Genomic DNA, 25,095 nt, shown 5'->3' on the forward strand with positions numbered 1-25,095 from the left:
AACAAATAGAAGTTAAAGATGTCCAAGTCTGGTTAAGTGTGATTTTACAATGAGGGGTTGGCAAAGCTTGTCAATAGAATTGTACCTAGCAAACATATTTAAGCATGTTTAAGCATTTCAGTCAACAGTCAAATCAAATATAAGCAACTAATTTGGGATCTAAAAAAGCAACATAAATATTTAAAATATGCAATGTGAAGAGAATGACAAAAGGAATCAGAAAGCTTGAAAAGTCATTTCAAGAAATTTGGTCTCAGTTGAACAGTGTGTAACAGGCAGCACAATCCTGATACCCATGTTGGCAGTGACGGCTGTACATTGGTGCAACTGTGGCACCGCCAGTCTACTCCATAAGGACTTAGAGGAGAAAGCTGCACCAGTTGATGAGCTCAGCAACGTGTAGCATGGCCACTGCCGAGAGCACCTGCCCCGCTGTTCCCCTGGCAACCCCACCGGCATTTGCCGATGGTTGCATCACCCATATGACAGGCACGTGAGAGGCAAGCAACAGCACAGCCAATGCACAGGCTGCAATCCTCATGGTCCGTGGATACTTCCAGGGAGCAGGCAGCTAGGGACCACCACCACCACTACCCCGCAATCACGGCACCCTCATTGGGGTGCCTGGCTGGAGGCTGCCCAATTGAGCAGCTGGCGGGGTATGGGTCCCCCCTTGAAGGTGCAACCTGTGGTGCGGGGGCCTGTGACAACCACTCTGCTGGAGGGGAGGGACCTGCTGGGGGGGCCTGGCCAGGGTGGCCCCAGGTCTGGCACAGGAGCAGCTGGTGGAATGCCCGCAGGAAGGTGAACCCAGCAAGGCACAGCCAGGAGAGAATGCTCCCTAGTTGACCTGGCAATACTGGCAGAATTCACCAATTGCCAGGCAACTGCAGTTGACAAAGCCATGAGTGGCAGGGGAAGGCATAGCGAGTCCGCAGCCAGGCCACATTCACTGTCACCAGCTGCCAATGCCACTCCCCCGCTCTGCAGAGGGTGGGTGCACAGGGCAGAAAGACCCCGTAATTGGGCTTGCTGCACCCCAGCAGAGGTGACTGCCTCGAGAGAAGCACGAGAGAAGTATTGTCTTGTGCAGTGGAAACACACCGAAGGTGCAGACAGGGCACCTGCCCACCCATTTGCCCACCCACTCCATGTCTGTAAAGGGCCAGGCAGGCAGCTGAAGCACTGCCCACTTGCAACCCCCCCTCAACTGCTGCTTTAAGAAGCATGCACTTCCTTTGTTAAAAGTTAGACGAGAAGGGCAGCAGGACTCAGCTAGGGTTGCACTTGCAGTCCCCAGCATGCAGGATTCACCTCCTAACTTTTGGAGAGGCAGATCCTTAGAGGCAAATGGGGGGCGGGTTCTGAAACGAATGACAAGAATGCCCACTGGAAACAACAGGACAGGCCAGAAGGCCCATTGGAAATGATGGGAGCTCCAAATGCCCATCGACATGCAGTGACTCTGTTAAAATACATTGCTGCATCAGAAGGATGTGAGGTGAATGCAAGGTAGACCCCTAGAGCCGTGCTCTGGTGCCAGGATGATGGATCTCAAAGAGGGATGGCAGCCTCTGGGACCTGGGAAATTCCTTTGAAGATCGTCATCCTTTCCCTGGCACGAGAGACTTGAGGTCCATCCCTGCCTCCGTAAACAGCAAATGTGAGTGTTGCTCAGCTGTGCAGGGGAGAAGACCTAGAGATCCCAGGATGTTGCTCCACCCACACCCCCGGCATCAACCTCGTGCAGCGGTCTTCTGGCTGGCTTATCAGATGCCAGCAGTGCTGCTAGAGAATGAGTCTCCCATGGCACCCCCCCTGCCAGACACCCCAAGTCCCACCTAACTGCCTGCAGTGATTTGAAGGAGGGAGTGGGAAAGGAAGTTGGGCAGGGCCATAGCCTCCGAAGTGCCACTGGATGTCTGCTCTTCTTGGCAGCAGAGCCACACAAAGGAATGGAGGCACCTGGAGCCTCTTCAGGGCCACCTAATCTGTACCAGTCCAGAGCCAGAGACCATCCTCTGGGATTTGACTTCTGCTTCACCAGAAGTCAAATTATAAAGACTGAAATGAATTTGGCAATGTATGTACATATTTCACACAAAAAATCTGCCACTTAAAAAATTACTCTAATACTAAACATTAAGGGCATGACCTACAAACAACTGCAGTACAGATCTAGCCCCAGAAAGCTTTTGGGCATATCTGTAGGTAACAACCAGAGATATTGCTGTGGCAACAGATGCAACATCTCTGGCCATGGAACAGTGTGCCACTGCTTGTGGTAAAGAGGTCCTGGTCAGATACAACTGTGCCAAGCAGTTGCAACAGCATAATCGGCTGTTGCATGGCTGCTGCTTCATGCAGTTTTCGAAACCTTGGTATGTCTTAGATTTGCTGCGTCTCGATGGTGATTAGCACTCCACAATTCTGTACAGGATTGATTCTGCCCAGTGTTCTAACTCCTATATAGAACATATTTGATACAAGAGAAGAGTAAGAAAAAACTTCCTAGAGAACAAAACTAAAATCAGATTATGTAATTAGATCCAGATGTTTAACTGGGTTACAGCAACACTATTACCTTTTGCCGCCTGCATTAACACCATGCTTTCGCAGAAAACATTGTAGATATTAAAAAGCCAATTTTTATAATCATGTTATGAAAACTGCTCTATCCAATGTTAGCTTTGAATAAATCAAATTCCATGCTCAGCACTAAAACCATCATGATTAATATAGAGACAGTCTATTTAACAACCTTTAGATACAATCAGTAGTAAGGTGCATCAGGTCTAAAGTTACATATGCTCAAGGAAAGAAGTACTAACATTTAGAAAATTAATAAGTGGCTTAATGAGTTGTCTTTCGGCACGTCAAGAGTTTCAGTGAAGGAGAACAAGAAGTACCTTGAGGTTAAAAAACAATGGGGAGTGGGGGGGAATAAAGAGGGACGGCAGATCTAATAATCTTGGAATTAAATAGAAATAGGCAGTTGTTAACATGATGTCTGGGTATGTGTCAGCCTTCACATCAAAACTGCAGCCAGTTATATTCATTCTATGATTAGAGAGAAAAGATTTATCTATGCTAAAAACAAACAAAACCATCACTACTTGGGAGGGAAGGTTAAAAAATGTACTCACTTATTAAAAAGGTTCAGTCCAATCCTATAGTGGCGTTTCCTGATGATGTCATTACTGAAGGCAGGAGAATCCCAGCTATTGCGAGTCTCTTTGTGATATGTTTGCTTGCTCAAAGTTTGTTCCCTTAAGCTATCTCGAGAAGAAGATTCTGAGCTGCAGTTTATTGTGTCATTGGAATTGGAAGTGCTATTAATGCTGTCATTGTCGCCATCAGAGTAATCAGACTCAGATTTACTTTGCCTATTTGCTGTACCATTAATAGCTAAGTGGCTATCAATAGGTCTTGGCCTATGTCTAGTTTCCTGCTCCTCTCGGGATATTATCTTGGTTGGGAAACCATGTGAGATGTGTTTTGGACTACCCTGCTGACTAGTAATTCCCCGGTCATATGCATTTTGTCTCTTTAATGATCCTCTCTCTGATCGATCACTTAAGTCCACTGAACTGTCACTTGGTGGTTCTATAGTTAGTAAAGGCAAATGATCCATTCTCATTCTTTGCTCCTGGGATTCTAATGAAGGGGTACTCCTGCAGCTTGTGTCAGTGTCTATCTTATGATCTTTGTGTGTCATAGACCAGTACTCTTGAGATGGGTTTATTGACCGAAGCCTCAGGTCAGATTCGGTGCTAGATGGCCTATCTACAGATTGGGAAAGGGGCAGCGGTGGGGATAGTTCTTCTTCATCAATATATAATGTAACATCACTATATGATGCTGTCATTTCATCAAGTTTTCTATGATCAACATTATGGCTTGTTGGTTTAACTTGACAATTGTCCCTCTCTATTTCACGACTTCTGACCTGATCAGGTATCTGTACCTCATCAGAATGAAGGCTACGACAATTCAGAGCATCATCAATTGACTCTGCAAGAGATTTCACTTGTCTTGAAAAAGCATCCTCCAGTTCCGTTATGGCATCAGCAAAATCAGTAGATGCTGCTGGAGATTTCATTGTAGCTGATTCACCAAGGTCACTACATTCAGACTGGACAAGGGCTCCTAGTTTTGACCCATCATTTGTAACAGAAACTTGTTTCCCCTCAAAATAGGAACTGTGGACTTTCTCAGGTCCTTCAAACGAAAACTGCATTCTCATATTGGACAGCACAATACGTCGTGACATACGATTTTCAGACATAGAACTTCTAAGCCGCTCAAAGTTTTTGTTCATCTGATATTGGCGAAAAGCAGTCTGTATGGTACGAGCAGCATGTCTAGTTATGAGACGGCCTCCATATTTCCGTTCTAACATTTCAACCTAAAAAAGAAACAAATATTTTATTACATTCATGCTGTAAAGATTTTTATATGTCACTGCTTTATAATACAGAGATAACTTCATGATTCACAAACATGTGGATGTTAGAAACTGATGATCTAGAAAGATTTCTGAGAGAGAGATTCAACATATAGATTCAACATCACAATCATAAATTACTTGTACAATTGCACATACACTTATCCTTTAAGGAGATATTTTACAAGTGTCATATATAAATTTAATTAACCAGTGAAAAGGTCTATGACCCATATCTCTGTGAAACTTATTTCCAGATAAAGGGCAGCTATTTAATTAGCCATACTGAATAAACTAATAGGATTTTTGCTTTTGATGAAATCAGGAAGGATTAATCAATGATCTAGTAAGTGTAGTAAACATACACTCTTCCTTAAAGTTTTTACAAAATTCAGTTTGCCCGTTCACATTAAAATGTGAATTATTTTTATAATTTAATAAAAAATAAAGCAACTGAAAACAGTTTACCTTTATTGTAAAGTTGTAGTCAAACACACACACTCAAACACTCATCTGACGAATCTGACGAAGAGAACTATGATTCTTGAAAGCTTATGCTAGAGTAAAGTTGGTTAGTCTTAAAGGTGCTACTGGACTCTTTTCGATTACACAAACACAAAGTTTCTAGGGAGAAACCTTTCAAAAACATGGTTTCTTGGATTTACTTAGGTTGAAGACTTTTTGACACTTATTGAGCTAATTATAAAAAAGTTATTAAATCTAGCCTGAATTACATTTAAAGTAACCATTCACTGCTAGTCTTTCCAATTATGTATGTCACAGATACGATCAATTTTTAACAAAGCAAGAAATGGCACTCCGTGTGCTTTTGAAATCTTGAATCATTTTCCTTTCAGATTTTCCTTTCAATAGTTAAGAACAATTTTGCTGAAGACATTTGCTATTCAAACTTTCTTCCTTGGGTTTTTCTTCTATGAAGTCTTCGAAAGATGTACCAAGGAGGTTTAGCAAATGTTAACACAACTAAATCCACTCATATTCTATTATTTTCAGAATAGCTTTCTTCAAAGGGTTGTTGGGAGGATAAAATAGAGGAGGGGAGAATGTTGTAAACCACTCTGGGTCCCCATTGCAAAAAACATTGGGTATAAACAAAGTAAATAAATAACATTATCTCTCAACATAAGAACTGGCTGTTTGTTCAAGCAAGTCAAGGACCAAGAGAGAACATAATTTAATATTACATGGATATGCCAAATTACAAGACAAACTTAGAATCACATAAATATGTCACTTATGAGTAATCTGTACATCTCTTTTTTATGAAATAATTTAGCTTAGTTCATAAACAAAAAACAGTCCAAATACCTGCTTATCCTGCAAGTCAGATGAAAGTTCATAGCTCTCTGAAAGTGATCTTGACCTTTTAATAGCTTCTTCTTCTGCTTGTTTTCTCAGTATGGATGTTGAATGCTGAAGCTTGGGCCTCCGGGGCCTTTGCTGCCCAGGAGAGACAGAATACAGGCCATATGGAGAATGGTCGTAATGGTCTGGGCTTATTGTTGAACTGTGAGTTATAGTTCCTTGATGATAAGCAGATGGACTATCCAATGATGTGCCAGTTTCACTTCCAGGAGCTTCACCCTCAACACTAAACAGAAAGAAAAAGTGACAGAATTAAGCATACACCAAAAGATCCCAGGAGCTTATTATTAGTCTAGCTCTAGATACAATCAATGTAGGCACAATAAATATGGGTCCCATGCATCCAGAATTTATGATCTTTTAATATCTTGCTGTAGTCATTAATTTTTACATCTTTGTGTAGTATTTAATACCAATCATTCAGCTGAAGTTATGTCTCCATCTGTACAGCACAATGCAGTGAATAGGGATTTCCAACACTATTTAAAATTATGTGGCAAACTTGAATGATTTATACAATCATCCATAAGAAGTTGAGTAAAAATATTGATATAGTAACAAAAGGAATGTTACGTTATTTTAAACAAATTGAAAGTTTACCAATATACACTCAATGGCTCCTGTCTTAAATTGTGAAATTGAAATGCAAGCTTTTATATGTTTCAACCTATTGTTCTACCTATAAAAGGTAGATCCCTGAACTATGTTTTCAGACCAGCGGAGACTCAAATAGGAATGTTTATTCAAAGGTACTTTAGCTATTAACATAATGCCTTAATACTAACTTGCATACATGTAATATAAGTTATATAACTGGCAATAGTGTCGACCAGCTGTGCAAGGAAAGAAGCAATGGGGGACTAAATCCAGGCTTCAGCCCCTCTCCAGAGCATCTGAATCAGCTATCCCAGGCTGATCAGCTAACTCTACATCTACAGAGATTTATATTTTTAATAGGGAATCACATATGACCACACCACAAGATAACCATATAGTTATACAGATAGACTGAAGTGAATCAAATGCCTTCCATTTTGACCAATAACTTGTTAAGGTAAGCATTACATGGAACATTAACAGTACTTTCTACATTGCTTCACTCACCTCTTCCTCATTTTCCCTACTTTTCCCCTTCAGCTGCATTAGGATCCTTAACAAAAAACATTCTAAGGTCTTCTCATTTAGGTTTAGTTTTCCTGATTCACATACATTGTATTTTGAACATAAATGACTGCTGCTGAAAGGAAAAATCTTCCACCCTGTTAGACAAACACAGCAGCAGTCCTCCAATAGTTCAAAGTACAAAAAAATTTCAGAAGGGCATTCCCCTCTGGATACTAGTGCAAGAGCAGATCAAGAGGAATATTGTCAAAACTCCCCTGCCTTTCTATGTGGGGAAAAAAACTTCAAGTTCTTATAAATTGTAGATGGTTAAAATTAAAACCCATTTCTATATAAAACTCCCGCAAAATGTGACTGGTGCCAAAGAATTATTTCTACACATACATCTGAAACTACTCACATAACTTCTGACTTAAAAAGAAACTGACGAGAAATTGAAAATCTCTCTTAAAGATACAGGAAAACTTAAAGGAACCTCATCATTACATCTCCCAGCGTTTTGAAGTTATTATATGATATTATGGCAATGACCCTCTCACAAGCTTTTCACCACCCTTTTGCCACCTATCCGAAACCTCCTTTCACAGGTTTGGAGCCTCCCAGGCAGGTAAAGGTTGGATCCACCATATGTCACCTGTCTAGCCTCCATTTTAGAAGGCAGAGAGCCCTCACCTAAATCCTCTCAGGGTCCCCTCTCTCCTCTTCCAGAGGCTCCACCACACAGGCAGCCCATCCCCTGTATTTACCTCTTGTGATGAACTGCACTGTCTGATTTCAGCCCTAGCTGAGAAGAGTCGAGTATTGACAGTTTTGAGATTCAGCCCTGACTGAGAACAGTTTAACACAGACAGAACTGGGGGAAAGTTGGCAAGGAAGTTAGGGAAGTAGGCACAGACTCCCATTCAGGCCAAAGGAAGGGGATAAATCTTCTAGTGAGAGGAGAATTTCTCGACCCAGTCAAACAGGGAGTTAGCTATGAAGAGTGAAGAGATCCCTGGTCTGGTGTGGTTAGAAACTGCCTTAGGAGACCTTAAAAGTCAGTTAAAAACTGAAGATGAGTACTGGTGTTTCAAGAGAAGTGGATTGGGTACTTGAAAGAGGGTACCAGCCTTCCTGAAACCAAAAATGTAAGAGAATACAACAAGAAAGTGTACTAACGTGATTGGGAAAACACTGGAACAAAAGGCTCTCTACATAAAGATTTAAGTAATTGTGAAGAGCTTAAGAAGTTCTAATTAGTCTGAAATATAAGAACTAAAGTCTGTGCATGTACTGATTTTACCTCAGAGTTTCCTCAGAAATTGTCAACCCAATTTCACCTGACCTTTCCCCTTTATGTTAAATAAAATATTTTATTTTTGAATTTAAAAACACCTCTAGTACCATTTAAGTTTTTTAAGTAAAAAAAAGCAGGAGAGGCATCATACCTCCCCTCACTCAGCTACACTTCAGGGCTATTGGGGAAAAGGGGAAAACAGTGTTGCACTTACCTGTAACTGTTATTCATCGAGTATCTTTTGTGCAGACACACATTGTGACGATGCATGCGCAGGCCTGTCACAGAGAGATTTTTCTAGCTTAAAATCTGTAAAGGGGGGCACTCACTCCTACTGTGCATGCGCAGTTCCCGCCAAAATGTGGTTGCTAGGGCGAGTGCCCCCAGATTCCCTCAGTTCTCCTGAGCTGCTGGAGAAAAGATAAAGTTAAACAACACACACAGTGGGGCAGGAGGGAGGGAATGTGTGCCTGCACGTAAGATACTCTACGAACAACAATTACAGGTAAGTGCAGCACTGTTTTTTGTCGTTGTCCTTCTGTGCAGCCCCACATTGGGAGTATAGCGAGCTATGCACTAATGGGGGGCGGGTATGTGAGTGATCAGCCAAACAGAAAGTAAAGTACAGCCTTTCCTACTGCTGAATCACATCTTGCGTTTGTTTCCCACAGAGTAATGTCTTATGAACGTGTCAGGTGAAGACCAGGTTGCGGCTTGGCACTTGTCTTGCAAGGGTACGCCCCATAGGAATGTAGCAAAAGTGGCTTGAGCTTCTGCGGACTGAGCTTTGGCCAGGAAAGGGCAAGTCTTGCTGGCTTTGTGATAGCAGAGCTTAATTGTAGCTACAGTCCATCGAGACAATGTCTGAGAGGAAGCAGGATGTCCTTTATGAGATCCAGAATAACATACAAACAAGACTTGGTTTTCCGAATGTGCTTTGTTCTTTCAGCATAGTACAATAAAGACCTTTTAAGATCCACAGTGTGTAATGATTTCTCAGCACACAAACTGGGATTGGGGAAAAACACAGGTAACACTACTTTCTGTTGCAAATGAAATTTGTACACTACTTTAGGTAGAAATGCAATACTTGTATGTAACACAACCTTTTCTGGGGAAAATTGCAAGAGAGGTGAATCAACTCAAAAGGCAGAGATTTCTCCCACATGCCTGGACGAGGTGATAGCGACAAGGAACACTACCTTCATGGTTCATAGAGAAATGTCAGAGGATGCTAGTGGTTCGAAAGGAGGCAGCATCAACTGGGCAAGCACTAAGGACAGACTCCATTGTGAACAGGAGGTACTTTAGGAGGAAAGGTTTTATTTATTTATTTATTTTAAAAAATTTATTGGTGAGTACATAAATTTTACATAAATTCCCCATATTACCTAAATTATAACAACCCCCCTTCCCCCCCTCCTTATTGACTTCCAACAGCTTTCCAACCCTTAACCCATTTTATCATTTAAATTATTCTTAACTATATTCTTCTGAATCTTATATATATATATATCCCTTATTCTAAGCATGTTCAAATTATTCTGTATCTCAGATTCTCTAATATATCCATTCTATTCCTAACTGTTTAACCTATCTATTTTTAATATAATCTTCTTAATAATAGTGTTAGCTTAGATTAATTAATGACTAAATTTCCCCATTAATGGTAAAGTTACTTCTCTCTCCCCTTTATAAAATCACAAATTAATAATTCTCAAACTGCCACAGTCCTCCTTTCACATCCCATTTTTTTCTAAATATTGTTTCAGTTTCCCCCAGTCTGCAAAATATTCTCCTGGATTCAGATCTTTCAGTTTTCTTGTAATTTTGTCCATTTTTGCCATGTACAACAATTTGTAAATCCAATCTTCTATAGTTGGTATTTCTTGCACTTTCCATTTCTGCGCATACAAAAGTCTTGCTGCTGTAGTAATGTAAAATAGCAATGTTCTATACTGCATTGGAACATCTTCCATTCCCAAGTTCAGTAGCAGCAATTCTGGGTTCTTATTTATTTGGGTTTGCAAAACCTCATTAATTATTTCTATTATATCTCCCCAGTATTGCTTAGCTACCTCACAAGTCCACCACATATGATACAATGATCCTTCATGCTTTTTACATTTCCAGCATTTGTCTGACATATTTGTATTTCAAAGCGCAATCTTCTTAGGCGTTAAATACCACCTATACATCATTTTGTATACATTCTCTTTAATATTGGTACAAGTTGAAATCTTCAAAGTGTTTTTCCACAAATGTTTCCATGATTCCATTGTTATTTCTTTATGAAAGTTTATTGCCCATTTCACCATCTGGACTTTGACTGTCTCGTCTTCCGTATACCATTTTAAAAGTATTTTGTATATTTTCGAAATGTCTTTTTTACCTTCTTGTAAAATCACTTCTTCTAACTCCGAGTTTTTCAGTCTTATTCCTCCCTTTAAACAGTCCGAGTTGTAAAGATCCCTGATTTGCCTATATTGAAACCATCCATAAGTGAGGAGATAACTCTTCTTGTGTCTTTATTTTTAGTATTCTATGTTCCATCGACATTATCTCTTTATAAGTTAAACATTGTTGTTCATTATAGACAGCTCTCGGATCTATTACTTCATATGGTACCACCCATGAGGGGATGCCACTTTCCATGTAATTCTTATATTTCTTCCAGATTGTGAAAAGGCTTCTTCTAATATAGTGATGCAATAACATAGAGTCCGCTTTAACTTTATCATACCACAAGTAGGCATGCCATCCAAACAATTTTTGTGTCCCTCCAAGGCCAGCAGTTTACGGTCTTTTAGCGTTACCCAGTCTTTTAACCAAATCAGACAAATTGCTTCGTAATATAATCTTATGTTTGGCAGCTGCAGTCCACCTCTTTCTTTCGAATCTTGTAATACTTTCATTTTCACCCGGGGTTTCCTGCCTGCCCACACGAAGTCTGAAATTTTTCTTTGCCATTTGTCAAATTAATTAAAGTCTCGGATAATTGGAATAGTTTGCAGCATAAACATCACACGTGGTAACACATTCATCTTCACTGCTGCTATTCTTCCCAACCATGACAAATTTAAAATATTCCATTTTATCAAATCTCTTTCTATTTGTTGCCACAGTTTCTCGTAATTATTTTTGAATAAATCTGTTTTTCGCAGTCAGCTCAATTCCTAAACATTTCACTGTTAGTTACCTCGCAGTCTGTTATCTCCATTAATTCTTGCTGTTTTTGCTTCGTCATATTCTTACACAATATCTTCGACTTCTTTTTGTTCACATAAAATCCAGCCAAGTCTCCAAATTCCTTTATTTTATCTATTATTTTTGGCATGTTATATATTGGATCTTCCACTATCAACATTACATCATCCGCAAATGCTCTGACTTTGTAGGAAAATTCCTTTATTTTTATGCCACGAATTGTATCGTCCTCTCGTATTTGGGTCAACAAAATTTCCAAGATCAAAATAAACAACAATGGAGACAATGGGCAACCTTGTCATGTACCTTTACTTATTTTCAATTTTTTAATCAAATCATCATTAACTACAATCGCTGCACACTGGTCTTTATAAATTCCTTTAACTGCTTGTATGAACTTTTCTCCCATTTGCAGCTTTTCCATAGTGGCAAACATAAAGTCCCAGTTCAAATTGTCAAATGCTTTTTCCGCGTCCACAAAAAAGAAACCAACTTCCCTATCACAGTGCTTGTCGTAGTATTCAATAGCGTTTATTACTGTCCTTAAATTGTCCTTAATTTGTCTATTAGGTAGGAATCCAGCCTGTTCTTCTGCAATAAATTCCGACATCCATCCCTTTAACCTTTCTGCCATAATTTTCGCAAATATTTATAATCATTATTCAGCAGCGAAATTGGCCGATAATTCTTAACATTAGTCAAATCTTGTCCATCTTTCAGAATCAGTGATATATTAGCTTCATTCCATGAGTCAGGAATCTTTTGGCCTTGCAAAATTCCATTCATTACCTCTCTTAGAAACGGTGTCAGGTCATTGGCCATCATTCTATAAAACTTTGCTGTTATTCCATCCGGTCCAGGCGCTTTCCCTAATTTTGTTGATTGTATGGCTTCTTTTATTTCTTCCTCTGTCACTTCCCTATTTAACTTCTCTTTCCATTTCTCTGAAATTGTTGGAAGCTTCATTTTCTCCAAATATTCCACTATTGAATCTCTATTCACCTCCTTTTTTTGGTACAGTTTTGCATAAAATTTGAAAAAGGCTCTACTAATGGCAGATTGATCCATCAATATATTATCCACTTCTCTAATCTTAGTTATGGTTTTCTTCTCCTTTTTTTTCTTTAGCTGCCACGCTAAGTATTTCCCAGGCTTATTTGCACCCTCAAACGACTTCTGCTTCATTCTTTTTAAATTCCACTCCAATTCTTTGTTATTCATTGCCGTCAATTATTCCTGCAGGATTTTCATATCCTGATATATTTTCTTTTTCCCTGGTCTTTTCTTAAGCTGTATCTCTTTGGCTTTAATTTTTTCCATAATTTCAAGTCTCTTTTCATCCTTTCTCTTCCTATCTCTTGCATTCAGATCCATTAGTATTCTTCTAATCACAGCTTTATATGTGTCCCATACCTTATAAGTTGATACATCCTTATTCAAATTGTACTGTATAAAGAATTTGGTTTCTCTTCGTAACAACGCAATGTTTTCTTCCGTCTGCAGCAAGTCTTCATTTATCCTCCATCCTCTTCTTTTAGTATTTTTCCCGAATCTCCACATAATTGGATTATGATCTGAGCCTACTTGGGCATTATCTCCACATCTCTAGTCCATACCACCATTTCTTTGGAGGCCCAGATCATGTCAATTTTTGATAGTGTGAAATGTCTTGCAGAGTAAAATGTATATTGTCTATTTTTAGGATTTTGTCTCCTCCATACATCTTCCAGACTTTCTTGTTCCTTGATCGCAAAAAACGATTTTGGCAAAAGTCCTCTTTTTTTCTGTGCACTTTTAGATTTCTTGTCCAAACTTGGATTTCTTCCAAGTTTGTAACTCCACTGAAGTCACCTGCCAGAATTATTTGATCATAGGTCAGTTCATCTAGCTGTTTCTGTAAATCCTTGAAAAAATTTTCTTTTGCCCCATTAGGCGCGTAAATTCCAATCACCAAAGTCTTCTTTGAATTCCAAATTATTTCCACTGCTATATATCTGGCTTCTGTATCACTTAAAACTAATTTTGGCTGCAGCTCTTCCTTAATATACAATACAACTGCTCTCTTCTTCTTTTTGGAAGCTGCTGCAAATTCATTTCCAAGTTTTGCAAGTTTCAAATATTTTACATCCTGCTTTTTGATATGTGTCTCTTGCAGACACACTATATTACATTTTTGTTTTAAAAGCCAGTGGAAAATAGTCTTACGTTTAAAAGGTGAATTTAGTCCGTTTACATTCCAAGATATAATTTTACACTCCATGATCAAATTTTAGCTCGTTTTGGTAAGTCTTTTTCATTGTCTTTAATAAACGTTTCCATCTCCTGGCCAGATCTGATGTTTCTCCTAGCTCCACCAAATTTGAAAGCCAGTCCTTCAGGTATTTCCCATCTGTATCTGATTTTCAAATTTTTTAACATCTGGACCAACTCTCTATACTTTTTCCTCTCCAACAACACCGATCTGGGCAGTTCTTTCATGATTCTCACCACTTTCCCATCGACTTCTAATGGATCCTGGAATTGTTTACTCACGATTGACTCTCTTGTATTCCTAGTTGTAAATTGCACAATCATATCTCTTGGTAACTTCTTTTGAGCTGCAAATTTTGAATTAATTCTGTATGCCACATCCAGAAGCGCTGCTATTTCCCCTTTGTCTTTATCCAGGTAACCCGCCAAGATTTCTTTAATCTGCTCTTGGGCTGATTTTTCCAAAATTTCCGGAATTCCACGAAATCTAAGCTGTTTTTCCATTTGTTAACATTCAGCTACGGCCATTCTTCCCTTCACTCCTCTCATCTCCACTCTCTGCACATCTGCCAAGGTGTCAGCCGCATTTTCTACTGCGTTAACTCTCTGCTGTGTGACTTGCAAGTCTTTTTGAACTTGATCCATGTTCTTAACTAGTTCTGCCATATCCGATTTAAGTGCCTCTTTAAAATCTTTCAAATTTTTCGCCATCTCTTGCATCATATCTTTAAGCTCTTTATTTCCTTCCGAAACTTTTTTATCTAAATTTTCCAGCGCCGCTTGCCATTCCTTTTTCGACATCGTGGGGCTAGCTTTACTTCGCTCCCACGAGTCTGCTCTTTTCCTTAACTCCGTGGTGCTGCTTTATTATTTTCTTTTATTTTTAAAAGTCCAAATTTAGGTTGTTTTTCTAAAAGCTAGTATTTACACAATCCATAATGTCGGGCGTCTTTTCTCTATGGTTTTATTTTGAGGCAACCGCCCTTACCCTTGTCAAAGATGGCCTACTTCCATTTTCCTTGAAGTCGCAGCTTTGCCCTTCTTCAAAATGGCGATATTCCACTTCCATTGTTTACAAGCCGCTTCTCACCAGTCTCTTTATGGTTCTGATGCACTTCCTGTTCCTCTCCGTTTCACAGCAGTTCTCGCAATGTTAAAACTTTCTCACAGTCAGAATATGCCTGCAGCACCTTGCTTTTAGGTTTCATGGTTGAGGTGGAAATATCCAACTCCAGAGCAGTGGCTATATGCATCATCTGCTCTAAAAATAACCAATAGTTGTCATTAGGGGATGTTGTGCCCAAGTCCCCCACCGTTTCCTCTGGCGACGGGTCAGATGCAAAGTCAGACATCACATCGGATTGGGAGATAGCATCTTCATCCTCTTTGGAACGGGGAAAATCAGGCAAAGAGTGATGAGTGCAACGGTGCAGAGCCATCTTTGGAACCAAAGTTGCAGGAGCAGTAAAGACCAGATCCGAAGACCTAGATGGAATCAGACAAGACGGATCCGATGACCTTGATGGAACTGCAAAAGCCAGATCCTAAGGCCTAGGTGGGTGAGGCAGTCTGGAAGGTGTAGGTGGTACAGGTGCAGCTGGATGACGAGCAAATGCATTCACGGATTAGAGCCAAGTGACAAAACCTTGTCAACTGGTGACGTTGCCTATTCCAGGAACGGACTACTAGGGTGGAAGAGATGATGGAACTCTGATCGCCGGTTGCTGTGGACATTGCAGCATGTTCGGGCGAAGTCCATTTGGATCTGAAACAGGCTGTTGCTGCCACTGTGGTGGTGCAATATGTTGTTGGGTGGGCTCCGATAACGGTGGCATGAACGGATCTGAAGTTGAAGGTGGATCAAACTGTAGGATCGAATCCGACAGCATAGGAGGGTATTCCACTTCGCCCTTGTGAAGGGAAGAGGTACGAGGTGGTGAAGGAATGCATAGGAGTTCAATGACATCCTCCTCCAGGATCACAGGTTGAGGTGGAGATTTGACTTCCTCCCGAAGCACAAACGAAGCCAAGCACTTCCTATGCTTAGTCTTTTCCTTGGCTTTTTTGGGAGGGGGCTCCGAAGCAGCCCTGCCAGACCCCACCAGATCTAGAGAGCATAGCTTTCTGCTGTCCAGGGGTTTTCCAGACAGCGGATTGCTCATTGTGGAATGGGCCTCTGTGCTCGATGCATCCGCTTCCGAAGGTCAGTGTTTTTTCGATCTGATGGTTTATGCTTCTTTGGATCAGAGGAGCGCTTAGATGGAATGGAGGTTCCAGATTCCGAGCAGGGAGACTGCCCCTTCCCAGCAGATTTTTGTGATGCTGGTTTATCAGGACTAAGTAATTACTTTTCTCAGTGCACAGCTTTCAAACGTGATGTTCTATCTCCCCTGGCCTTGGGAGTGAAATTGTGGCACAGTTTACAGGCAGAAACGTTATGACCCTCTCCTAAACACAACAAACATAAGTCATATTTGTCTGTTTGGGTCATTTTTGTCCCGCACTGGCAACATTTTTTAAACAAAGAAGATTGAGACTTAATGCAACAGTCAGAAGATGAAGACAAGAACAGTTTGAAAAACCTGAAGGATGATGTTGGAACACGCTAGAAAGGAACTTCTCTTGAAGTTTGATTCCCCACTCCTCCACTTGAAGCCAGCTGGGTGACCTTGGGTCACTTACAGCTTCCAGCTCTCTCAGCCCCACCCACCTCATAGGGTGATTGTTGTGGGGATAATTTTCTTGTTGTGGGGACATTTTCTAAGTTGGAGGATGAAGGAGTGGAAGAAATACATTGCCAAACAAGGAGTATCAAAGGTATAACTTTGGGTTGGCTCATGTCAGATAATAATAATAATATTCGATTTATATACCGCCCTTCAGGATGACTTAACACCCACTCAAAGCAGTTTACACAGTATGTTATTATTATCCCCACTGATGTCACTTTGCTCATAAAACTTGCCATTACAAGACTGACCTTTGAAGCATCTAGGAAGTAATTATCTTTTACAACTTGCACAGTGCATATGAGAAAGGGGTGTTCTTCATTATAAGGAACCAAAATGTGTATTACATGTATAGTTTTATTCCTATCCCCACCTTGTTAATTTAAATATATATTTTGTGAACATTTACAAAAAGAGAAATGTAAATAGTAAATAAAACATCACATTAGCCTTTTCAAACATTTCATTCAATAAAACAGTCATTTTTAATAACTGATCTGTGTAGAATATTAAACACAAAAGCATATTTTTCACAGTTCTATTTATAGTGGCTATATGGTAGAGATAATCCTGCAATAGCAATTCAAATACTGTGGTTTCATTTCTCTCTGTGTAGAGAAATGAAGAAATAACCCACATTCCACTTATTTCTGTAGTCACTACACTAGAAAAAGTAGTTTTCTTTTGATAAACCACTGGACATTTTTTACACAGTCATGGGAACTGGCATGTATTAATGGTCCAGAAAGAGGGACAACAGAATACTTTCTCCTATGTAATTTTCTTCTATGTAATAATTGTTCCCTTTGCTTCAATCTGCTTTTAGTCTTACTCTAGCAACTTCACGAAGAAAGAAAATATGCTACCTAGCTAGCTCTTTACTGCTAAGAAATGAAACTGTCTTAGCACAATGACAGGGATTAATAATACACCAAACCCAGTGGGGGAAGTACTTTTTGCCAAATCTCTGTGGAGATGAATGTACAGAGCACCCAAGCTAGACTATAAAACGTAAGTGTAAAGAAGATGCTTAAGTGAATTCATGCTACTTATTTGGAATAATATTTTTAAGAGACTACATGAATTCTAAACTGGCATCTGAGAATCTTAAAAAAAGAAAGATCCACACCAATTCATATCAGAATCCTATACCTCTGAAGCTAGAGACATACCAATAAGCCTTTTCTCCTATTTGTTTTCATGTTGATGTCACAAGCCTTTTCATTCCTCCCTATTTATAAGTTCCTTTCACACTACTGATATTCAATTGACACACAAATATTGTTGGAAAATACTGAAACAGAAAAATGGAACAAAAATAAAATCTCACAATTTTGATTCACACAAGGAAAAAGAAAAATCAAAACATGGTTTTTCAGCAGAACCAGCAGGTATAAGAAATTTGATACTCCTCAGCTGCATACTTACTGACTTGAAAATAGGTTGTTATTTTCCATACCTTCAGATATATTAAGTGTAATAAAGGATAAAGTATGTATTCATTGTATATCAAGAATCCAAGTAGCACAAATCCAGTAGATACTTCAGAAACAATTGCTCATTCTCCAAGAACATCACTATGAATTTGTTCTAAATGCATATATTTGGAATTAACTACTACTGTGTATATTGTTTTTACTTTCAAGTAAGTGTGTTTAGCATCTTTTTTAAGAAGCAAGAGGAAGCAGATTGGTGTAAGTAACTAGTAAGAAGTGATGGCACAGCATGAGGTTAATAAAAAAATCAGATCCCACAAACACATTGTACTTTAAAGCATTTCTGCTTCTTCCCAAAACACAACCCAATTTTTTTCTGATTCCAGTTGGTCTTTAGATAAAAGCAGAAACACTTTAAAGTGTGTTTTTCAAGAATTTTTAAATTTTTAAAACAATCACAGTCTAAAGGTTTTCCTTCCTAAACCTTTCATCCTCTTCAACTGGGATTTCTTGCATGCTTTCTGAATAGGTGACTACAAATACCTATCAATGCTATCCTTTTAAACTGAAATTTCCCAACTACAGAAGCACACAGGCAAGCAAGATCATCTGTTTGCCTCATCAGAGAGGCAGTAATATAAGCGTCAGCTAACTCAAGGCAGATGTTGAATTCCAACAGCAAGAGGGAAAGAGCAAGAGGGAAATTGCTCTAGTTCATTTTAAAAAAACCCCACCAATTTGTAAACAGCAAAATACTATCCATCTGATAGTCTAACTGATGATGACCTGACCTGAAAGGCCCAGGCTAGTCTGATCTCACCAGAAGCTAAGCAGGATCAGCCCTTGTTAGTATTTGGTTGGGAGACCACCAAGGAAGTCCAGGGTTCCTACGCTGATGTAGGCGATGGCAAATCACCTCTGCACCACTCTTGCCTTGCAAACTCTAAGGGGGTAGCCATACGTTGGCTGTGATTTGATGGCAAAAACAGACAACAAACAAAAATCCTCCTCTAACTGATGGATGTAGGTTGTGTATATTGCAAGTATAGGCTATCAAATATTCCAGCTACCCATTTTACATGAAATAAAGAGGTTTAATTATTCGCTCTTAAAATGGTTTACTATTTAATTTGATGATTAAATGGGTCTATATGAAATTGTAAAACAAGACAGATGGTGTGTTCATACCTTGAAGCTTCTTCCTACATCACTAGTCATGCAATCTACCAACTTATATGGATTTAGAAGAGTATAATTTTGTTTAGGATTGACTGAATTACAAATGAGGCTTTGGATTTCACTTTGCAGCTTCAGCTAAGCTAATTCTTTCCTTATTTGACTAATAAGGAAATTGACTACCACCAAAAAGGTTTTTAAAATGCAGGGGAGCAAATGATCAGCCATCTTTAAAAATATATGTTTGAGCATCATTTATATTTACTAGTCAGCTACACCATCTGTAAAAATATTTCAAAACATTGTTTAGGTTTAAAAGCATAAAAATATAACCCACTCTTTAAAAAAAACCTAACAACAATAACAAAAATCACATATACAGATCTGGAATAAAATGAACAAAGCAGCACATAAGCCTAAAAGCAATTTAATAAAAACAGCCATGCCAAGAAAAAAAGTATCTGCAGATTTTTACTTAATCATACCTCTCCTGCCCAAACGTGCTTATTGAGTCATAAAAATTCAGATGTGGGGGAGTGGTGGTGGGGAGTGGGGGGGAGAATAGAAGAGCAGCCTTGCTGGATTAAAAAAAAAGCAGTTCACCTAGTCCATCACCTTGCTTCCTACAATACACTTTTTGAGCTGAGGAACCAATACTATTCCAAATCCATCCACGCTACAGATTACATAAACACATTATAACAGCAGCTGTTTTATCTGCAATTCCTTACCTAAGAAATGTGTATTTTTTATTACCCTAACACATTGAACTGAAATCTTCATGGATGTGTCTCACTATAACCCTAAGATTAGATTTCCTCAAGAGTCATTTATACCATACGTTTCTCCCCAAAGGGTGTCTAAAGCCACTTATATCATTGTCTTCTCCTTCACTGTATTCTCACTTTGTGAGGTAGGTTAGGCTTAGTGTGTGCGACTGACCCCAAATCACCCAGAAATCTTTCGTGGCAGAGTCAGGGGATTCAAAGCTTAGTCTCCCAGCTCCTAGTCCAACACTAACCACCAAACCACACTGGTGTTGGACAGTGCCATCAAGTCATAGCAGACTTATGGTGACCCCTACTGGGGTTTTCAAGGCAAGAGACTAACAGGTGGTTTGTCACTGCCTGCCTCAGCACAGGGATCCAGTTCTTCCTTAGAGGTCTCCCATACAATTACTAACCAAGCCAGCCCTACTTAGTTTCCTAGATCTGATGAGATCAGGCTTGCATGGGCTATCCAGGTCAGGGCTCTCCCATAAATATTTTTTGAAGTGGAAATAAGTGAGTATTAACTAATAGAAAGGTACAATTATCAGTGGAGTCTATCATCTATCTATCTATCTATCTATCTATCTATCTATCTATCTATCTATCTATCTATCTATCTATCTATCTGTATAGTGATACAGCCCCTGAGAAAGCAAGGTCTGCGAAACAAAATCGGCTAGTGTTTTGTCGGTCTGAGTAGGAGGGCGGCTTCCCTGCTTGGAGCGGAAGAGATTTCTACATCTTGGCTATCTTGCTTACTGCACATCAGGGAAGGAACACCTCCCATGAGAAGATATTCTGTATTGTGTTGAAACAGAAACCGGACTGTGTGTTATTGATGGACAGTACTTTGGAGTGACTTAGATGATATGAAATTGTATTGATACAGAAATATTATAATTAGAGTGTGCTGTAAATATGTAATTTGAGCATTGTTAACATTGTCATTAATGATATTGATGGTTATATTAATTTTTGCACACTGAACTTTTCATTGAATGAAAGACAATTTATTTTGGTATATAGTGTTTTGTACTTATAATGTATTTGATATTTTGTTAGCCAACAGCAGTGACAAGGAACTAAACATTTCAGTCAGAAGATGTCTTCTTGAACATATATGTTTCATTTGCCAGTGGAAGACAAGACACATGGTCACTGAAAAAGGCCCTGCTTCCTAACATTTACGGAATGCATCCATTAAAGAAGGAACACGTAGCAAGGTCTCTACATTAGATCAAAGTACGTAAGGAGATAATATATTATGGTAGGACACATCTCCTAACAAACACAGGATCTGAGCCATATTTGAGTCATTTTTAATTCAAGTCAAAGTATGCTTTTTTGCCCTTGCCCGCAAGTTCATGAAATGTTGGCAGCAATTTTAAAATGAAAGAACTCTGAGTTATAACATAAATATCTAAAAATAACTTGGAAGGGAACTGGGCTGAAGTTTTGTTGTACCAGCACAACTTCAACATGCAGAGATCGGAACCAATGTTGCACATTCTCTCTGTAGACCTAATACTTTTGGAGAGGCTTTTCACTGACCCTGGGTTGAAGCCAGCTCTTTCCCCTTTCAGAATCTGAAGGCACTTCAGTTCAGTGGAGAGGGGTTTATGAAGTCTGTGAATTCCCTACCTCCAACTGCAGGCCCCAGCAATCCTAAAGATTCTCTGATTTCTAGGAGCAGGATTTAGGAGGTCACAAAGGATTGCAGACATGGGGAAGGACAATGATAATAAATGACAATAAAGATCTATTCTGCAAGCTCCATTCAAAGTTCTTAAGATCCAAATCATAGTATTCTACAGGACTGTGGCGAGGTTGCTACAAATCCCAACTGTAATACCTCCTTCTTTTACACTCAGATATCTGTTGTACTGGTATAAAGCCTTTTTCAATGCTTAGGACCTTGTTCATTGCACCAACTTGCTTAATACATTTTGCATTGAAAGCAAAGTAATGTTGCCCCAGGCAGTTTGGAACAAGGACTCATCAGGGATGGTGTTATAAAGCATATGATGCATCTCTCTAAACAAACACCACAGTTTGAATTGTGAGATGGCATTCTAAAATGCAAATCTTAGAACATATAGGCTGGAATCTTCCCATTCTGCTCTAAAGATAGAAAAATAAGGGAGGATTTCTACTCATTGTAAACCCTCTGCTTTAAAGACCATTTAAATTGACACACAGAGAGCAATATTGTTAAATCTATTAATTATTAAAAAAAACTATTGCGGTTTCCCTCAATAGGGTTGCCAGGCCCTATTGGCGGGAGGGGGAGACCTGGAACGTACCGTGTGCCTCCCGGTAAGCTTCATTTCATGTGCACTCCCCATGCTTGGGTGATGATGACATCACTTCTGATAACTGACGTCCTCACACTGGACATGGGCGTGCTCCTGTGTTTTGTGTGAGGCAAATTCAGTCTGTTTGGGGCCAAAATCAGCCCTAGTAAAGCACTAGAGCGCAATTGTAGCCGGCGTGACAATGTCTCTTTGGGAAGTGATGTGGTCGCACACTACCCTGGGTTGCAAACTTCCCCAGGTCGCCTGTCAGTGGTGGGTGATTGCTGGGGGTGGGGGGTGCTACCTTCGTCAATCACCGCAATTGGTGGGCAATGGGGCAAACCTCTAGAAGACTGCTTGCCATTGGTGGGAAACTTGGAAGCCTATCCTTCAGTGAATTAATTGACCCATAGCATCCACAGACTAAAACTGGCAGCTATGGATATGAAGTGGCATCAGTACCCTGTTCTGAAATTGTTGCTGCTATAATACTGGGCTACAGTATTAAACACTAAACAGAAAGGTAATAGTTCAAAACAAGGATGGCATTAGTGGTTCAACAATACAAGAGGAAGGAAAAACAATACAAAGAAGGTTTTTCTCCCCCTTTTTAAAAATGGGCCCATATTTCCAATGTGCCAAAAAGGGGTTCTACAAAGCAATGATCTTTTCTTATATCCTGTTTTTATCTTCCAGTTTCTCAAAAAAAAAGTTTTAAAAAAATGAAAAAAGATTTTGCAAGCAAGGTCCTGAATGTGAAATCTCTCTGTTCCTTCAAACAATATTGTGTAATAAAACCTAGTTTCTCATACATTTTTCCAAGGTTTATGCAACAAATGGAAATAAAGGGACATTATTATTTGATACTTCCTTAACACTATCTACTGACTGCTGTGATAAGACAGAAGCTTTGCTAGTTGACAAAGGGTCATCATTTGAAAGGCTCTGGAATCTATTTGTATCAGCAAGAGCGCAGGAAAATCTATCTGATAAAAAGTCCACTGTTAATACTTTGCTTGCTCAGTGGGGCAATGTTATCCTTAAAAGGACATCCTCACTTCTTCCCCATCTTAAATGTAATATAGTATAGTTAATATTAATAACTAATTAGTTGACAATTAATATGCCTAATTAATTTGAATTAATATCAATTTCTTTTAAAAACCCTCCAAGCAAAAATAAACTAAAACTGAGTAAAACTATATATAAAGTAAAATATAGATACAAATACAAAGCTGCTCTACCTGCTACCAGCTGTCTTCACACACCCCAAGTACAGCTGGCAGCTTTATGTCCTGTTAAACAGTTAGACAAGATAAAATAAAATAGACAAGATAAAATAAATAATGAAGCAAAGCAAAAACTAAAGCAGACACTTTCTCTAAACAATGACTAGTTGTACAGGATAACTTTTCTGTCATGATACTAGCAAAAAAAGAGAGAGAGAGAGGGAGAGAGAGAGAAAACAGCAACTTATGTTCCAACAAGTTAGTTTCTTTCTCCATCCAAAGAAACAAAACCAAACAATAGGAAAAGTTTAAAAATATAAAATTAAATTAGTGCATGCCGCCAACAAATGCCCTGCCCAAGCAACCAGAACCACCTCTGTGTTCCAATAGGCTCAATACATAACATCAAAAGGTTTGTTCGAATAGGCTTGTCATGCCAATTCAATATTGTACCAGCAATTAGTATCACAAGTCAAGTAACAGTTAAACTTGCCAGTGGGACAAAGCTGAAGAACTGTTTCTTCTTGCTTTGCCTAAAATAGATTACTACTTTATCATCACAACTTAAACTTCTGTTTGCACCATAGTTGCTCAAGAAGCTCCCTAAAACTGGGATTTGTTGAGCTACTGCAGATGTAAATATCTTGCTTTCAAGCAGTTAAAGGTGCATCCAACTATAACAGCTGTCCAATCCCGACAGATACTAAAAATAGCCACATTTTCTCATCTGGCAAGTGCACACAGAAGGGTTAACGCACCGATCATTTGACTATTTAACATTGTCAACAGATAGCCTATTCTTTCATCATAGTTAAATATTCTATGTAAACAAGAATGCCATTGGCCAGCAGTTTAACTTTTTTATTTCATTGTATTATAGGGTTGCCAGGTCCCCTTACCCTCCTGGCAAGGGAGCCCAGTACTTAACTGTAGGGCGCAGAGCAATGATGTCACTTCCAGGAGTGATATTGTTGTGCCATGCCAGAATCAAGCTCTGGGAGGTCAATTCCCACACCTTTCCCCTGCCAGCTAGGTGAGTGGTGGCAGGGGGAGGAGGCTGGGAGCCGGGGATCCCCCACCCCTACCCGGGGACTGGCAACCCTATTATGTCATCACTCATGAACAAGAAGAAAGACTGTGGGGGCACCTTGCCCCCATAGGATTCCAGAAGACACAGGAGGAAAATCTAGTAGTATAGCATAGCTTCTCTTATTAGCCATCTGATACAATATTCAAAACACAATCAGATACCAGCAGCAAAGGCAAAATAAAATCAGTGGCAAAGTTTACTGCTTAGGACTCCATCCTGCTTACTGTAGGAAATAGGAAGAACCCTTATACATAGTATGACATTCCCTCGTCCTTAAACAACAGGGATGCAACCAGAGGTGTTTTTGAAATTCCAAAAATAACTAACTTTATTTAGAGGGGAAAGGTCAGATGAAACCAGGGTTAAAAATTTCTGAGGTAATATACAAGGTAAAATAAGAACATGCACAGACTTCAGTTCTTATGTTCTTCACAGATACTTAAAAGCTTCTTTTCTGAGGTTTTGGTTCCCTTGTTTTTCCCCAAGCACTTTAGTATACTATCTTTTAGTATTCTCTTTCTCTTCTGGAGTTATGAACACTAGTACCCACTTTCTAGTAGCCCAATCCCCCTTCTCTTCACACACCAGCGCTTTTCTTCGGTCTTTAACTGAAGACAATTTCCAACCACACCCAACCAGGGATCTCTTCACTATTCAGAGTTATCTCCCTGTTTGACTGGGTA

General features: G+C 39.4%; 1 protein-coding gene across 3 annotated transcripts in view; it reads right to left on the reverse strand.

The window, feature by feature from the left end:
* Positions 1 to 25,095, reverse strand: part of IQSEC1 (IQ motif and Sec7 domain ArfGEF 1) — a 166,437-nt gene that overhangs the window by 120,061 nt on the left and 21,281 nt on the right. For 2 of the 3 annotated variants that reach the window (XM_054977287.1, XM_054977289.1), the window contains exons 2-3: positions 5,777 to 6,059; positions 3,147 to 4,408 (exon numbers count right to left, since the gene is read on the reverse strand). In XM_054977287.1, the coding sequence (XP_054833262.1) occupies positions 3,147 to 4,408; positions 5,777 to 6,059 (1,545 nt within the window). Of the gene's footprint in view, positions 1 to 3,146; positions 4,409 to 5,776; positions 6,060 to 6,937; positions 7,083 to 25,095 lie in introns of those variants that run through there. The other variant, XM_054977288.1, reaches the window with a different exon arrangement.

The sequence above is a fragment of the Eublepharis macularius genome, chromosome 4 (assembly GCF_028583425.1).
Source record: "Eublepharis macularius isolate TG4126 chromosome 4, MPM_Emac_v1.0, whole genome shotgun sequence".
Taxonomy (NCBI): domain Eukaryota; kingdom Metazoa; phylum Chordata; class Lepidosauria; order Squamata; family Eublepharidae; genus Eublepharis; species Eublepharis macularius.